This window comes from Patagioenas fasciata, chromosome 3 (genome assembly GCF_037038585.1).
Source record: "Patagioenas fasciata isolate bPatFas1 chromosome 3, bPatFas1.hap1, whole genome shotgun sequence".
NCBI classification, from domain to species: domain Eukaryota; kingdom Metazoa; phylum Chordata; class Aves; order Columbiformes; family Columbidae; genus Patagioenas; species Patagioenas fasciata.
In genome coordinates, this window is record NC_092522.1 from 66,899,389 (window position 1) to 66,917,986 (window position 18,598).

Below are 18,598 nucleotides of genomic sequence, written 5' to 3' on the forward strand. Positions count from 1 at the left end.
CTGATGTAGTGTTTTATGTGTTTTTAAAAGCAATAACAGAAAGAATCTTTTGTAGAGGAGATCAGTTTATCTGGAGAAATGACTGCAAGTAAGCAAGTGGAGAGCAGCCATTCCCACAACTACAGTTTTGAGGCCACCAGTGATAGTCCAAGCATCTGCTTCATGTGTAGAAAACAGGGCAGTCTTCTTTTCTTTGGTCAGCCTTACTACACTGAAAAAGCCAAACATACATGACTGAATGTGGCTTTTCCAAACCAGACATTAACGTTACATAGCAGCAAGCTGCTGTGAAAAGGCAAGTGAGCTATGTGATCAGGCATGGAAAGGTAAGCTGGACCTTGAGAAAACCTTTGCGTTGGGAAGTAATCTACACACTGAAAACCATCAAGGAACTTTGGATTAAGTGCAAAGATGGAAGAACAGGAAAGAAGCATATCAGGCAGGATCACATTACAGAGTCTGCAGGCTCTGTTATTCAGTTTGCTGTTTTTAACTTAGCAAATATCAACACATTTGTTTTGTTCCTGATTATTCTAATAAATCACAACAGTGTGACAAGGGTTCTGGCTTCTTCTATTCACTACATTATCCTGAAATCCATAATGATAAAAGCTCTGAAAGCATTGCCTCTCTACATAAGCAAGCATCATGGAGACTGATTGTGAATTCACTACTGTGAAAATTTAGCATCAAATAGGACTTCCAGTTATGAAACTAGGAGTATAATGGGATGATTTATCATGACAATTTTTTTCTCATAATATCTCTCAATATTTAAATCAATTATTACCAGAGATAAAGAGGTTCACTATCTTTAAATTCAGAAATATGCTGAAACAATGTCATCCACTTCTTTACATACCCCATCCTCTTAAAACCATTTAAAAGGAACTACTGTCACAAGGTTCAGTGGCTGCTTTCTCTAGCCGGATGTTTTGTTCCATGTTGTTATTGTGTCACTACAGAGATCATTGCTATCATGTCACAGCAGAGATCACTATTGCAGAGTCTTCATAGCAGAGACAAGATTCCTTTATTAACCTGAGCAGTCAGCTTGAGTGTCAAGTGTCTGCAGCTTTGTGTACTTGAATGCAGGAGCTGCTGGCTCTGAGATCTACAGGTGTAAGGAAAGATATGAAGCTCAGGACTACCAGTGGAGTTACAAGGAAAGTTGAAATTAGTCTTAGCTGACGGAAGTAAGGGACCACATGTTCTCCAGATGTTTTCTATCATAAAACCACAGAGTCTGAGAGTGGTTCAGCAGGACAGGGGACAAGAGGTGGGTATCAATTAAACACATATATTCTACCTACCTCTATGAAAATGCTTGAATTACTAGGTAGAAATTCAGTATCTCCTTCAGCAACTCCTCTTAAAAACCAGTCTGTTTTCATTTTAGACCTATGCCAATCTCTGCACATTGAGTAGAATAAAGTTCAACAAGGGTAAAAGAAGTCACATGGGGCCTTGACCAGAGAAGAACAGTTATTGAATTCAGTAACAGGTATGGGCATAGAGATGAGGTTAGTCTGGGACGTGTGATTCATATCCTGCCATGCTGTGCCACCATAAATCACTCAATGCCTCAGTTAACTATGTGTTAGAACAAAATAACAGCACCTTTCCACTTAGCAGGGAAGAAGCAACCTGTGCCTCTCTCCCTGAAAGGCTCTTCCTAGGTTTTCTCAGTAGAAGAGCACCACATTTCTTGGTGGGGAGTCCCGTGAAGGGCTTCATCTTGTTGGGAAACTGGAGGATTTCCTTTTCATGGTAATTTAATACAAAGTGAAAGAAATTAAAATAAAAATTCTGGTTGTTAAATACCAGCTATTAAGATTCCACCTACCCACTCTGACTGTTCTTTTCTACAGGATTGTGAGCATAACCATGCTGGACCCAGCAGTAAGTAAATGTGCCAGGAGAAGGCTAAACTCACCCATGCCATTAACACCTCTGAGAACATCTATGTGAATATGGCAATGGGTGATGGTGTTATTTCAGAGTGAGGGAACAAGTGACTTGTAAGAGGTAAGCAAGGTATTTCTGTTGCAGAGCAAAATCCTGAGTGCAGCATGTTCAGCCCAGCTGCAGTGAGGTAGGAGCTGGCTTGGGAAACCACATTGAAACCATAGCCTGGCAAGTTTCACTTGCCAAAGGGACTTTGCTGTTATCCACTTTAATGAAAATGACTGAATTTTCTTGATTTTTCACTGGGAGGTGCACACCTAGCCATTCAATTTACAAACTAGATTAGGAGATTAAAAACCTGTATTCTTAAGAAGAAACCATCATAAAACTGGAGGTTCCCATCACCTACATTGCTGCTCAGTACGAGACAAGTTTCTGTTCTTTAAAGGAAGTCTCTCAGGCAGTGTGGACACTTCTCACTTGGGCCAATAATGCTATTTAGTGCGGTGGACAAGGTGATAAAATGACTAACAGTGCACACAGAGCTGGGAACGGCACAGCTGAACACCAGGAAAAAATGTGATGGTCCACCTGTGCTCACTGCCCCAGCACTAGCGGCAGCACTGGAGACTGGCCTTCAAAAGGAAGAGCACTCACATAGATGACCCAGGAGCCCAGCAAGAGTGCAGGCTTTCTGCTTCCAACAGTGAGACCAGCAGCACAATAGGGACCTGCAGCACTTCTGTGGTGGGACCAGTAGCAGAAATGGGATTTGCCTAAGCACAAGGGGCTTGCAGCAGTGGTACCCAGCTGCTAGTGGGTTTCCTTTGCTCCATCCATGCTGCCACGTGCCTGGGGCTGACTCTTTCCCTACGTGTGCCCCACTGCCACAGCTGCCAGCAGCAAGTGGGGAGAGGCCCCTGGGATGCATTATTTATGGTGAATTTGGGCTTATTATTGCATGGCATTCCAGCATGCAGTCTCCACAGCATCTTGTGGGGAGATTGCTGTGTGATGAATAGACTGAGAAAGGCCAGGCAAATGGTATTATTATAACACTACATAAATATGTTTTTTTTTCACTTAACATTAAAACACCTGATTTCCTTTAACATTGTAAACATGTCACTTTATTAGGTCTGGGCGAGCTGATGAATTTAAAGTCATTTTCAGCAAACAAGTGGCAGCCTTTCTGCTTTTTAAATGAAGGTGAAGGAAAGAAACCTTTATCATGAAAACATATGGGGGAATAAAAGGGACAGGAGAAAGCTATCGCCCGCTCTGAAGTTTCCTGTGGAGAGTGGAAGAGCCACCCAGGTGATGTTAGTGGGAAACAGAAAATGGGGGAAATACAGGATATAATCTCCTTGAAACAGTTGGCACAGTCTCTGTGTTTTGTAGCTAATAAATTTAGCTTTCAGGAAGAAAATCAAACAAGCTGCATTTACTAGTTTTTAAGAATTAAAATGAATGCATTATGTACAATGTTACCATCTGCTAAAGGAGGCAATTTTGGCCAGGGTTTGGCAATTTCTTCCTGGACATGAAGTTTAAAAACAAGGCTTTTCAACCATAAAATTACAGCCCTGTAAAAGGACAGATAAATGCCTAAGCAAGAGCCTCATTACTGTCAGAGCAATGATTTGTTGTTTCATTTTACTGTTGTGTTTTCCTGGTTATTAGAATGAAGGTTGAGTCAGCGTTTCCATTACAAATAAACTGCTTTTAAGGAACTGCAGTTTAACCAGAGAACGAAAGTCACTGTGAGCATTCAGGTAAAGTGAAAAAATAAAAACTTTGGCAAGTGCTTGGACACCCTTTGGGCTGAGAGGTTCTTGATTTCTTGAGGACCCCAATGAGGTGTTTTGTTTTGTTTGTTTATTTGTTTGTTTTCTCTTACTCTGTGAATAGGTTCCCTCCACTGGGAACCAACTTAGTCATAAGGAAGGTGTAAAAGCAACTCAGAGGTAATCAGTAAAGCAATGGAAGCTGCATTCCTCGCTCCCTAGGGGCTCACCTAAGGGGAGATGCTGCCTGGGCCATTGCTCCCTTCCCATTGGGATGGTGGCAAGTGAGATTGTGGTGGGCAAAGCAAGGGCCCAGGTGAGTGGGGTGGGCACCCACCTTGAGAAGGGACCTGGACAGGTTCAGCTCTTTTCCCTCTCAATTGGCTGTGGGGCCAGGTGGCTACACAGCTTCTGTTTTGGCCACCAGGTAATTCCATGTTGAATATGAGTATGTTCTTCATCCTGACTATTCAGGGTTTGCGATGAAACCCTCATTTTACCTCCCAGTAACAGAAGTTGGGCTTTGCCAATTACCTTACCTCCATCAGCTGCCATGTGTCAATGGCCTGTGGTGATTGCTGAGAATAGGATCACATTTCATCAATCACTGTGTATATGTTGTCCGAGTGGAACGAACCCCCACCCCACGTTCTCTTTCCTCCCTCTCTTTCCTCTCTTTTTTTTTCCCCTCATTTTGTTTTGCTTTAAGTATGAGTGATTGTGAGGCACAGGTGTCATTAAGGGTTTCTGGTAAAGGCCCCTGTGCATGGGCTGCAGAAGACTAACATGTGCTCCAGTCATGGTTTGTACCGTAAAACCAAATCAAACTAAAAGGTTTCCATGAGTGAAAGATAGCACTTGATGCACTCTTGTAAAGATTGCATTATGGGTTGTTCATGCGATATGCTGGTGCAATGCAGGCAGTGGCCTCTCATGGCACCAAACTTCTCCAGCACAGCCGTGCAGCCTTGCTCTGGGAGGAGAGCTGCTCCTGGGCATGCTGGCAAGGGCAGCAGTGAGCGCCTGTGAAGACCTTGCCCTCTCTGAACAGGGCTCCTGAGTAAAGGCAAATGGATCAGGTACCACAGAGATATGTGAAGCTACACTAGCAGCTCCTATACTGTGGCTGTAACAGGAACAAAATCGCGTTTCATTATTGCTCTCTTGTTTCCTACCAGCATGAATGAGCTGTGTATGGAGCAACTCAGCCAGCAGCTTAACCAGCACCTCCAATCCAAAGCATTTCCTATGTAAAGTGCAGCTTGAGGATGACAGATCAGGACTGTCTGAAGGAGATGGCACAGAGAAAGCCACATGGGGTCAGGGGAGATCCTGCCATCAGAAGTAATAGCTTTTATGCTGAAGCAAGTTTCACAGAGCAATATGCACGCGTTTGTCATCACTGGGACAGCACTCTGCATGGGTGAAAGAGAAGAGTCATACGTTGTTAAAAACTACACTCAGAACATATCCATTTCAGTCTCTGTTCACTACTGTTCATTCCCACCAAATAAACTGTTTTTTTTTCCAGAAGAGAAATAGTATATACACACACACACGCAGATCAATAAATGAAAACATATTTTTAGCCCATTAGTTTGTTGCAATGGCAATAATCAACTGTACCTGATTGTTAGTAAGGTTTCACCACAGCAGCTAACTACTTCCTGGAGAATTAGTTTGTGTAACTGTTCTCATGTGGCTGTGAATTGCCATGCCCTCATGGGCTGCTGAAATCAAACAGCTCAGTTGCCATATGGCTGGGATGGCTCTTACGCACTCGGGTGGCAGTTTTCAAATGGCCTGATAGGTTCTCTGCTAAACACCCAGATCCTGATGCCCTGGAAGTGGGGCAGGGCATGAGGAGGACCTTGGGCACATGGGCATTTTGATGGGACATCAGGCCTGCCTGGTGTCTTGGGGCAGGCGAGATGCTCCCCTGCAAGCTGGCTGCGAAGGGGCCGGGAGTGGGGCTGGGGTGGGGGTTGGAGATGGGATGGGGCTTGCTGTCGGAAGACGTGTATAATGAGGAGGAGGTGAAAAGGTATGGTGATGCCTGTCTCAGCCAGAGATGTGGAGTTAGACTTGCTGAGACCTAATCTAGCAGTTCTCCAGCACCAGGTTCAAGACATAATGGTATCTCTTCATAGGCTCTGGGTAATTTGAGAAGCAGCAGAAGACTCTGTGTCTCCCTCTGCTCTTCTGCTTGCAGTTAGGTCTGTGTGTCTCCTCCTGCTAAGACTCATCCTCTTCTAGCGGTCTTCTACCATTAATGAAAACCATGCAGAACTAGAGATTTGACACTATTGTTGGGTTTTTTTGAGATACACCTCCCGCCCCACCCCATTTTGCGTGGAGGTGCCCAGGTGCTGGCACTGAGGGGTGGCTACAGGGTGGTCTCTGTGAGGAGAGGCTGATGCTGCCCTTGTGACAGACTCAGATGGTTCCAACTGGCTCCACCAGACACATCACAGGGCACAGTTGAGCGCCGCAGCTAAGATGGCAATGCCTCGAGTGTGTGCAAGAAAGAGCAGAAATCACCGCACAGGAGAGGAGGGAACAAAAAGAGGAGCAGCAGAAGGAATGCAAAAGCCAGATAAGGAGGAAGAGGAGTGAAAAGAGGAGCTCCATGGCAGAGCAGATATCCACACCGCATCCCATGGAGGACCCCACACTGCAGCAGGTGGACATTCTCTTAAGGAAATTGGGCCTGTGGAGAGGATCCCACACTGGAGCAGAGGAGGAGTGTGAGGAAGAAGGAGCAGCAGAGTGGAACTGCTGTGTACTTACTGACTGGAGCTGCTACACTCCCCCATACCGCCTGTGCTGCTGCAGGGATGTAGAGGAGTTGTGAGTCAAGGAGTGAAGCTGGGCATGGGGAGAAGGAAAGGTTCTGTTTTAATGTTTGCCTTTTTGTTTCCCACTACCCAATGCAAAGATTAAATATTTATTTTAATCATCAATAAATTAATTTTCTCCAGGTGGAGTCTGTTTTCCGTGTGACAGTAATTGCTAAGCAATCTCCCTGACTTCATCTTCACCCACAAGCTTTCTCATTATTGTTCTCCCTATTTACCTTTCTCACTGAGGGGAGGAGTGAGGGAGAGGGAGTGGGAGGTCAGTTTCCAGCCAAGGCTAACCCACTGTGTCCTCCCCCAAAACCCTGCAAAGAAGTCCTGTGCTAAGTTCCAGTAGTTTGCTCGGCTGTCCAGGAGCTCACAATACCAGATGCGATCTCCTTACACTAACCCAGCAAGCTGTACAATGCGCCACACCCAACTCCATGAAGGGACACATCCATTCTTGGTGCTTCCACAGACCTTCTACAAAGATTTTTGTGGACAAACCTTTGCTGCTGGTTTTCTGCTTCTGTTGCCACCCTGGAAAGGCAACTTCACTTGCCTTGCGTCCTGCTACTTTGTAAAAGCATACGGCATCTCCTGCCTGCTCCTCTCAGAGGGTTGCTCCCTGTCATCCTGCCTGTAAACAGTGTCAGAGGGGAGCATTTGCAGCCCTGCCCACCACAGGGAAATGGCACGTCTGGCTGGGCTGCTGCTTGCAGCTGGTCCGATGTGTTGATCTTGTTCTCCTACAGCCTTGGTGTGCCACATGAGCAGGAAAGCAGGGATGCAGGTACTCACTCACCCCTGGGGCCCAGGTAGTGTAACACTGCTGAGGGCTGCAGATGCAGTGAGGTAACAGAGAGGTGTGAAAACCAGAAAGAAACGAGGAAGCAAAGAGATCAGCCTGCAAAAACCCACAGACCAGAGCTGGTGGGACAGTTGGAGGGGGTAGCAGTATGGGGCAGGAGTTTAGAGCACAAAGAACACACATGAGGCTGTGCTGTAAAACAGGAGATTCTCACAAGCTGTCCAAGGAAAAAGCCCTTTCTGGTTGCTGGTCTTTTCCATGTCTTGTCTGTCCCCCCATCATCCTGCAGCCAGCTGACCAACTAACCACAGTTTCTCAGCTGCTCAATCCTTTCTGGGAATATTTCATTTTCCAGAACTCTTCACAATGGGCATAGTGGTTTTAGTGCTGGGTAAGAAGGGAGATTGTTTTAATTTCTTCTTCCCTTCTCTTATTTCCCTCTCTTTTTTTCTTTCCGATTTCAGAAACTTTCCTCTTCACTATTGGACCAAACTGGGACTTTTTGAGTCAGAAAGCTAGAAACAAGATCCTAACCCAGACATGCTGAAAACAAAGAACGGGAGCTTGATACACCAGCTGAGAGCCATACTCAGCAGGCTCCTTCAGTGGCTCAGACTTGTTTTTCTGGCTGATCTGGGGGGCTCCTGATTCACTCTTTTCTCCAAACAGGACTAGAAGTGTTCCATTCATCAACACTGGTGTGTGCAGTCCCAAAACACATTTTGGTTTCAATGAGTCAACAATTTCTAATATTTTCCAAATAGCTTCAGTTGTGGCCTTTTTTTTTTTTTAATGTTGAAAAGTGTGTGCTTCTTGGTGAAGGGCATACTAAGTTTTACAGTAGCCTAGGAAACATGAATCACTTACCATTTGCCGCTCCTCTGCAGCACTTCATTTTCCCAGACACTGAGAGCACAGCAGAAAAATCAAGTCTAATTAACCTCCATTCTCAGTCTGACTCCTGGATATGATACAGTTCATTTAAATCCTGTCCTTCATGCTTCTCTGCTCTCTTGCTTCATGTTTATTGAAGTGCATATGTGGGTTTCCAATAACCCATGTTTAGATGGATGGTTGATGACTAATTCATCTGGCAAATTGAGAAATGGTGCTTTGTGCAATGAAGGATTTCTTTGCTTGTCCACTTAAAAATGAATATGTGAAACTTTTTGGCATTTTCTCCCTTTCACCGTTTTCTTCTCAACCAGAAAAATAATAATTCTTTCTTCACTTTTATTAGTGGTTTCAAATCAGAGATTCAGTTATTGGAAAATTAACCCTTGAAATGGGTAGAGAAACTAACACTCAAAACCAGACTATTTAGATGTTTTGACTTTCTCAGTATTCCTCCTGCTGCTTGGGCTTTTGGCAACTGAAACAATTGCCCCAAACCTATAAACGTTAGCAAAATATTTCTGAATCCATTATTTATTTGGAAAATAGAAAATGGATCAAACAAGTCAACCCTAAATGTCTATCCCCTAAAGACAATAATACATCAGCAAACAATGGAAGAGAGTCATAAATAATTCCATTCCAAATTTCTACTTGGTTTTCCTTGGGTATTCTCTGTAGGCAGATAGTGAGTATAGTGAGAAAGAGGTATTTTTGCACCCAAATGAGGAAGAGTTATTTCTCCACCCATAAATACTCTCAGTATAATGTTTTTACTGTGGTTCAGTGTTGTGAATTGTCACGTGCAGGACATATTGACAGCCATTTAGAGCACGGAGTTTCTCAGCAGTGAGAAATGAAGCTAATGCTGTTCTATAACCCAGACAAAAGCTTTTAAATAAAAGCCCCCAGTATCTCATTTTTACCCTGATGTGAGAAGGGAGAAATTCTGAAATCTCCCACAGCTTTAATGGGGAGGAAACCCATTTTCTGACTACCTTTTATCTCATTCCTCTGAAATGGTACCGAAGGGTTCCGCTTTTCTAGAGTTACATGCAAACCTGTCTGAGTGACACAATGTTACAAATACTGTTAACTATGGACCAGTCTGCTCAAGTAGATGGGCTTTATTTATGTCTACTCTATTTTCGATCTTCCTTTTCATTCCTAAAATTGGAGTAGAAGGCAGAAGTGCATGCGAAACATTTGTAACAGACGTACTTTAATCTAGCCCCTGGGAATACCCATCCACTATTTAGAAGCTGTCTCTCATGGCTGAAGCACTGTCATTACCAAGGCTCTGCAACTAGCTATGTTGTTACCAAGATCATAATGTCAGATTTAAGTGCACCGATTGTCCTATGGCCCCACTTTCGCCTTAAAGCCTGCACAGGCAGATTGTGGTGGAACTGCTTCCTTCAAACCGTGGTTAGCACCCCACTAAGACATGAAGCACTGCTCCCAAAGACATCTACAAAGTTCTGTGAGGCTCAGCTTCGACTGGAGTGGCTGCTTCCCTTCAGGAGCCCAGTCTGTCTCCTGAAGGACCCATAGAATCAGAGAATGTCCTGAGTTGGAAGGGACCCACAAGGATCATTGAGTCCAACTCCTGTCCCTGCACATGACAACCCCACAGTTCACACCATGTGTCTGAGGGTGCTGTCCAGTCTCTTCTTGAACACTGTCAGGCTTGGGGCCGTGACACCTCCCTGGGGAGCCTGTTCCAGTGCTCCACCACCCTCTGGGTGAAGAACCTTTTCCTAATGTCCAACCTAAACCTCCCCTGGCACATCTTCCTGCCACTCCTTTGGGTTCTGTCATTGGTCACTAAAGAGAAGAGCTCAGTAACTGCCCCTATTGATCCCCTTGTGAGGAAGCTGTAGCCATGATGAGGTCTCCCCTCAGTCTCCTCTTCTCCATGCCCATAAGGACATTAGCATAACAATAGTGAGTGAACTGGTAATGAAATTTAAATGATATAGTATGTGTCTAGACCAAAAAATTGGATTGATCTGTATTTTGCCCCAAGGACATTGCAGCAAAGGTGTTAGCTGTTGCTCCGTCAGCATCTGGAGCAAGGCATCTTGAGTTCTTGGTAAGGAAACCTCCTTGGCGCAGGGCAGATGGAGGTTCCCTCTGGACCCTAAACCCTGCCAGCAATCTGCAGGTGAGCCAACCTCTGCCAGATTACATGTCACAGGGTTTCTCCAGGCATGAACCACAATGGCAGCATGGACATACTTAAAAAGAGTCCACGGTCCCACTCAGTTCCTGTAAGAGACATTGTGTATAGAGGGTTTCAACCACAAACCAAGCATCTTACAACAAGGTATAGTGCAGAAAATGACATTTCCAGATGTATTTATTGAGAAATAGTAAAGATGTACATAATTTTACAAGCTTTTAATTTTAATTTACATTTTCTTAAATTATGTAGGCCCTAATAAAATATAATCTGCTAATACATGACAGAGACCCTTGGCTTCAATTATATCTCCAAAAGGCTGCTATTGCTGGGATTTTGGCTCATGTCACTTCAGGTCCTCTTCTAAATATCACATTCATTCAGAGAATATGCCTGGTGTCAATCCTGTAGAGCAGAGATGACTTTTGAACCAAAACCCTGGATCTCGATACAACCTCACAGCTAAAATCTAGTCTTCTTATCATGGGCCAAGTCCACATTCTCCATGAACTCTGCAATTCTGATTGGCTGCAGGATTTCACCTGCCCCGAGATGAAGTGTGCTTGTATACAGGATTTTGATTTGGCCTCATCTCCCTTGTCTGTGCTTATGTTGAAAGATGTGTTGCATCTGCTTTAGATGCGAACACTGCTGCTCACACTGGATCCTAATAAAATCAGATCTGGGAGCTGGCTGCCACCTATATCTTTGCGCACAATCTCCATGGGCATCTAAAAAGAAGCATAATTTTTAGTTCTTCCTGTCCTCTTTTACTGATATACTGAACTGCATGGAGTTATATCTATTTAAGGTACTACCTTGTGATTGTCACCACACTGTATTTGTATACTGCAAGCTGACTATTAAATGCCTACTGAATGTTCAAGTTCTGTACAGACTGAAAACTGCTAGAATATCAGCAAAAGGTATTATATTCTATACTTCATTTGCCCAAAATACTTACAAACATGACATTATGCTCAATCTTGGTTGTTGAGGAGAGGCTGAAGGGAAGGTGGTTTCTGATTAATACGCTGTTGAATTAAAATGCACTCCATGTCAAAATGATCAGCCTTCACTTTAATCTACTTAGGCCCATCTGGAACAGTCTGGCGTGACTATGTCTCTGCCTTGGTTATTTTCTGTACTGTTCATGCAGCAAAATGTGTCAGAGTAATTTCTCTCTACAAGGCAGGCATGTACTATACACTTTTATTTAAAGATATATAACAGTTTTTGCTTAGCAACTTGACATTTGCACTCTGAAATTTCCTTTTAGAATTTTAGTATTGTGAAGGCTTTTGAGCTAAATCCTTGATGTTTATATGTACATTTTTGTGGATTATTTATTTTTGTAATTCACTTCTGCAATGATAGCACATGAAATCCAAGTTAAAACGGGAACTTTGTCATGCTCCGTAAAACTTCCCTCCATTTGCTTTCCTCTCCTCTCTAATTGAGCCATACCTGCCAGAGAGCTAAGCACAACTCCAATGAAGCCACTGCAAACCCATTATAAGAACTGACGGTTGTTGCTGGGCTATCATTTGTTCTTGCATCTGATTAGGAAAAGAACACTGAAAAGCTGAACAAATAACTTGAGAAATAATATTGCTTCATGCATTTAAATAACACTATGACTTGTCCAAAAAAAAAAAAAAAAAAAGAAAAAAAAAGAAAAATAAGCTAGTTCACCATACCAATTTTTTGTTTTCTAAAGGCTCTTACATTGAGTTCTCATGCAATGTTATGATGCTGGAACTTGAGAAGGGCTTTATTTGAACTCTTTTCCTATTCCAGTAGAAACTCTTTTTTTCCACCTGAAAAACCACAAATAGCTGGTACTACATCTTTTTATTAAAAATGTACTTCCAGGCCAAATTTGACTAGACAGGTACTGTAAATATAAAGAAAGTATGCATCATTTTTAGTTTCTGAACACACAAATCTATCACCCAAATAGCTAGTGTATAATGTTTTCATGTGTGGCAAGTCTCGTGTGATGACTTTAAACTGCCCAGTGATAACAAATTATCATTAGTTCATTGTGTGGTGACTTGTATATCCAATTCCAACACAGCAAAGAAATTCCATTTTTATGAATTTATAGAGGAGCTTTGCCTTGGACTTTAGTGGCTCAGGCTTTCACCTACCAACTAACTTTCATACAACCTACAAATTTTAAATCAACAAAGTTGATAGCCAGGCATATGGTGGCTTCACGACACAGAGGGGGAACATCACCTCACTGCTGACCACTGTGTTGGTGTAGGCATCCTGGAGTTCACATTTAACATCTTCTCTTGCACACACCTCTTCACTCAGTCAGAGCACTGGCAACCTCAGGTGTCCCCATGTACAGTGTTAAAAATCAAAAAGCAGCTTCCACCTTCTGCCATGAGAGACAATCCACTTGCTGGAGTTTCAGAGTGCTCAAGCTGCACATGGAGTGCTGGGGACCCTGCGTGCAATGTGGACCTTGCTCATTTACCAAAGCTGAAAGGTAGCATGTTCAAAACTTGCAAGGCAATTATCACTGTATGGACCGCAATTTTTAATAGAAATTATGAAAATCAAAGTAAGATATTTCTCAATATTTCTTCATGAAACTTCCCTCATTATCCTCTCCTCAGATGCCTGATATGCTATTGAAATTTCTGATTCAAAACCATGTAGGATTAATCTTGTGTAATATTGTCATGCAATCAAAAATGGGTGAGGAAAATCATGTTGACCCAAAACGGCACATAAATGTGGAACAGAATGGAAAAGCTACCAAAACCCTATTGTATTTACCAAAGTGGACTGTGCTCCCGAAATGACCAACATCATCATGTCAGCAATTTCAGCAGCTTGTGTTGATCCTGAATATGCTTAATGTGGCATCATTTGTGCATCTGACCGGTGAGAGATTCTTTAGTAATTTTTTAGTAATTTTTCATTCCTAATTAACTTGTGTTTTATTCCCCATCTGGGTTTAACTCCACATTTTCACCTTCCAGTAATGCCATCTGCACACTTTGTCTGCTGGGTAGGAATTTGTTCTTTTATACACAACAGATGTATGGCTTTCAATGGACTAAGTAATTCATGAATATGGCTCTTAGTTCTCTTGTTGGAGAACAAAGAAATTATGCTGAAGGTGTTAAATACATTTTTTTTTTTTTTTTTAGCTTTCAAGGTAGCGGTCCCCAGTACCAACCTCCCAACATACTCTTAACTTTCCTCAACCAATCAGTGGAATTATTCGGAATCCAAATAAAAACACAAACTTTACTTTATTATTTTTTCTTCCTGCAACAAATATTCAAATGCTTTGGTGCAGCCCTGCTCTTTGATTTCTTTGAATTTCAAATTTGGTCATGTCAAAAATTATCACAAAGCTTTTTTTTTTTTGTTGTTTTTTTTTTGCTTATCTACATAGTTTTTAACCAAAATTACATTATAACACACAAACACAGTCTTCTCTTTAAGGCACAACACATCATTATGCACATTCTGTTTGCCAAACTTATAAAAGAGACAATATTATATAACCCTCCCCCTCCCCAGCCCCTCACAAAAGAAAGAAAAATTGCATCCACTTCCAAAATCAGCTGCTAATAAAGTCACAGTAAATTATTTTCATCAATAATTTACACAAATTACAGGTCTAGACAGGATTGTCATTATACAGTCTGAGTGCATTCCAATTCAGATTTTCTGGGTTAGGTAGGCTAAAGTCTGGTTCAAACCTCAGTGCTGAGAATATATCCCATTTTGAGGAATGTTGTTGAACACCACCTTGTCGGCTGGGAAATGCGTGTTGGTGCTTTGCCAGTTCGAGTCCTTTGTTCACTCCTGTCAGGGCTCACTTGGTGTGTACCAGCAACCTCCACAGTTTTAATTCATTTAAAAACGTTGCATATATAAGACCATAGAGCTTCCTTACGTAGCACTAATGTTTTAACTCCATTCAGCAATCTGAATTCTTCAATTTGGAATTTTTAATTCCAAATATTTCTTCCCTTCTTAAGACAATTCATATGTGTAAAGCCAGAGGCATTGAATCACACATAAAAATTCAGTGTACTTGAAATATAGATATATAAAAAAAAAAAGGATCGCCAACTTTAGAACACATTTACAAATACTCTAGTTCCAGTGCTTGATGGAGAGCCAAGAGGTCCGAATGACTGGATATCCTCCAGAAAGGCATGTTGTGCTGTGTTTGTCAGAGGGGGAAAAGGTCAGGAAAGATGAACACGGTGACACAGGGCGGTATATGACATACAAAGCTAGTCAGATCACCACCATGTATTTTACACCACTGTGTTTCTGGATTGATTTTTGCTAGTAAAGTACTGACAAAAATCAGACCAAAATAGATCTGAGCTTAATAGTCCAACTGAAGGCAGAATACTTACATAGTCGTAACACTTTATCTGGAAAAGCTGGTGATTTAGTAAGGGCTATTTGTCTGTCGTTAGCATGCAAACCCATACAAAGGAGCATTAATAGGAAATCCATTTCTGCTCCACTTAGCACATTTTGCAAAAGACCAAATGATCATTTAAAGGGCTGTAAGACTTTCATTAAAAGAGGCTCATGCACAACTCTGTGAAACAGAGTTGAATAACATTTTTGTCCATCTAGGGGGAAAAAAAGGAATCTGTTTTGGCGAGAAAATAATGCAGTTCTTGCTTTAAAAAAGATAATTTCTATTGCAGAAAGCATCAGTGTCAGATATATGCACTATTCTCTTTTCAGCAATTAATCAGAATAGAAAACCCCCATACTTTCATGTTCTGTTCAGATCTATTTGTAACGGGCTATGTTGATCCATCTCTCTGAATTCTGTATCTATTCATGCAATATAGTCAACATTAAGAAAAAAGCATGCCAAACTGGAAAGTACACAATCCAACCACATTTGTTTAGCACATACTATAGAAGACCCATCACCAGTACTGTACCTATATTAAGGAACCATTTGGAATAAGCATTTTGGTTATTTTCATTTCTATTCCAGCTACCACACCAAAAGGGCCCTTTATTTTGCTACTCCTAGCAAAAAGATATTTACATCATTTGTCCTGTGCAGACATTGTGAGGTAAAAATTTTCAGTTTCTGCACACTTCCAAGGTTATACTGGGAAGTGTGGTGCAAATTACTAATTTGATCTGCTTCTGAACATTGAAAAGTTATCTGGTGAAATTTAGACTTGAATTGTTCTAATGAAAAAATGGAATATTTCTAACGAAACAGTTCTGGTTTAGAAACACAAACTTGGTGCACAATCTCAATGCTGTATTCTTTTTCCTTTTGCAGATACGGCTTTCTTGAAGCGAATCATATGTTCATCATATTTGCTCCAGCAAACTACAGATCTTCATCTATGTTAGCAAAAAATTTGCATAGTCCTAAGATGTTTTTCCACATTCTTTGCAACACTTGTCTCGAAACCTCCCTGATTTCACCATTTAAAGAAAACCACCACCAAACTACCATGCCATAGCCATTTCTCTCTCTTCTGTTTATCGTGAATTTGCTTCAAGCTAGTCTGACATCTTTGTTGCTATCATTTTTCATTTATTTTTAAAATAATTTTGCATTTTTTTTCTTTCCAAACTGAAGAGAAGCAAATGCTAGTATCCAAATGGTTCATTTTACTCTAAGTTTTGATCTCATGCTCTTGTTGCCTTGCATCTGTGGACTGAAGTTATTTGTCATTCTGTCATTGTGCAACACTGACAGAAATGCAAACAGAAAGGCTGGAATTAGTAGCTACGTATCACACCAACATTTCAGGAGACAGGTTACCTTTTTTGCTGCCTGTTCTTCTTCTACACCATCCCCAATTACAACATATACTACTTTTCTGCCAAACCTTTGCATTATTCGTTCAAAGCAACTTTCTTTTCCTGGAAGATAAATGAGATAAGATTTCAGAGCAAAGTTACCTGATTAGCTGCATGTTCCTCATCTCGGCCATCTCCAATCACAACATAAGTTATGTTAGTGCCAAATCTGGACACTATACGCTCAAAACAGCTCTCTTTGCCTGAAAAACAATGCACTACTTATTCAAGCTATCAAGTAAGTTATGGTGAAGCCCTACAAAGGATTATTGCAGTAGTAACAGGTTGTTACTACTACTCTTAAAAAGTTGCCAGCCGTGCAATTTAGAGCCAAAATAGTAAGAAGCAATTACTTTCCTCAGTGACATTAAGCAGTTCCAGGTAAAATTAAATCTCTTAAGAGCTACAGGCAAGCCACTAAGATAAAAGAATTAGCAGTACTACAAAAATGAATAAGTTGCTGAATGAGTAACTGAGTTGAAATATTTCTCTATTATTGTATATTTTTTTTTTCAAGGAAAGCAGAAATTTTAATTCTAATGTATCTGCAATAATGAGTGATCTAGCCATGGAAAAACTGTTCAAAGAACACTGGACAAGCAAAATAAAATTAGACAGTAGGTTTCTGGGAAAAATTCCATGAAGCATTTGGCTCTTTTGGAGAAATGTGGAAGGAAGCAGGCTAAGCCAGTATCAACAATACGCAGGATAGAAAAGGACGAAGCAGTCATCTACCCATCTTCTCATTGTACTGCAGGTTCAGTATTACCAACAAATCCTTGTGCAATCTACCCCAAAACTGTCTTAATATGATGATTTCACTGTTTCCACAGGCAATCTAATTAACCCTTTCCATTAGGAAGCTTCTCTTTGTCATGTGACCTACATGTGCCCTATTAAAGAAACCACCACCTATTGTCACACTTCCCATCAACACAGAGAAAGATTACTTCTTTCTTCTCATCAACAGCTTTTTACCTTGTTTGTTATCATGTCTACCCCCACCCCAGGTTTTTAGGCTCTTCTCACAAGCTCATGATTTCTAGATCTCAGATTCTCACTGCTCTTGTTTTTTTTTTTCAGCTGGCCCACAAATAGGGCTTACAATTAGGAAAAGTGTCATGTGTATTAACTGTTGAGTGAGGAGCAGATTTCAGTGAGTGCAAGCAACAGCTGCAATTATAGTCCTGTGCTCAGCACAGTGCAGAGACCACTGAGATGAAAAGCAGAGAGAGATCTTGTACCCCAGAGTTTGCTGTGCTCCTGATAGGGGTGTAACAGCAGCCACACTGTTCCCAGAAGGAACTCCTGGTGCAGAATTACTTCGACAGAGTCTCCAGAGACTGTGCTTCACTTCACCACCCCTTTCTGTGCTGTCAGCACTATTTCTTAATGCTCCTTCCTTTGGTCCGAGTGCAATCTCAGTGACTGAATCCAACATGTACACGCTGTATGACAGATGACATTGATTCCAGAGGCTGCTCAGTACCATGTTGTATTTGGGATGCTTCGTGCCTTGACTGAAGTTTTTTAAGTATTTGAGGTATTTCTGTCTAGAGGACAGCTACAGCTAATTAAATGATGACCGAGGTAATAGTTTTTACTGACACTGTTAGAATATGCTTTTTTTTTTTTCACTTGTGAAAATAATTTAGGAAATATATTATAATGCTTTTGTCAATTAAGTGTCACACTCCATATTATATAAGGTGTCACAGATATAAAAATTAAGCATTCCTGAATTGATAAATCATGAAATCTACCAACATTATCAGTTGTTGTAGGCTGTGTCACATTTCACAGCAATGGCAACTTTTCTTGGTTTACAAGAAAATTTTGGATCTGATTTCCAAAAAACATAGATTTCCAAACTGTAATACACAAGAGGTATACTGTTATCAACACAACAGGGAAGTGCCCTTGTGGCATCCATCAACACGGCTTCCACGGGTAACAGTTGTCATTACCACCCATGATGTACTACGCTTCCAGAAAAAGCTTATGAAGTGGTGGCTGAGCTTACATAGTTCTGGAAGTCAGAGCAAGGACAATTCTAACAGAAGTTCTGCTTAGATTTGAATTCACAAAACACTTTTCTTCTTTTTTTTTTTTTTTTGTTTTCTGCACCATACTTAAGAGTTTCTGAGGCTTTTAATCAGTATAGGACCTTTATTACTTCAGGCATCATTGAAAATAAGCTGTTTGGAATTTAACTACATAAACACATGAAATGCCTAAATCTTATAACTAACACTATGTCAGGGAACTTGCTTTGAATCCATCCATTATTGGCAAAAAAATGTCGGTAATGCAGTTTAGTCAAAATGGATGA

At 41.4% G+C, this 18,598-nt stretch overlaps 1 protein-coding gene across 17 annotated transcripts in view; it reads right to left on the reverse strand.

The window, feature by feature from the left end:
* Positions 1-13,791: 13,791 nt before the first annotated feature.
* Positions 13,792-18,598, reverse strand: part of EYA4 (EYA transcriptional coactivator and phosphatase 4) — a 153,781-nt gene continuing 148,974 nt past the window's right edge. For 12 of the 17 annotated variants that reach the window (XM_071806535.1, XM_071806533.1, XM_071806528.1 and 9 more), the window contains 2 exons: positions 16,229-16,329; positions 13,792-14,629 (listed from right to left, as the gene is read on the reverse strand). In XM_071806535.1, the coding sequence (XP_071662636.1) occupies positions 14,549-14,629; positions 16,229-16,329 (182 nt within the window). In that variant the 3' untranslated portion in view covers positions 13,792-14,548. Of the gene's footprint in view, positions 14,630-16,228; positions 16,330-16,368; positions 16,470-18,598 lie in introns of all 17 variants that reach the window. The other 5 variants (XM_071806539.1, XM_071806536.1, XM_071806532.1 and 2 more) reach the window with 1 other exon arrangement.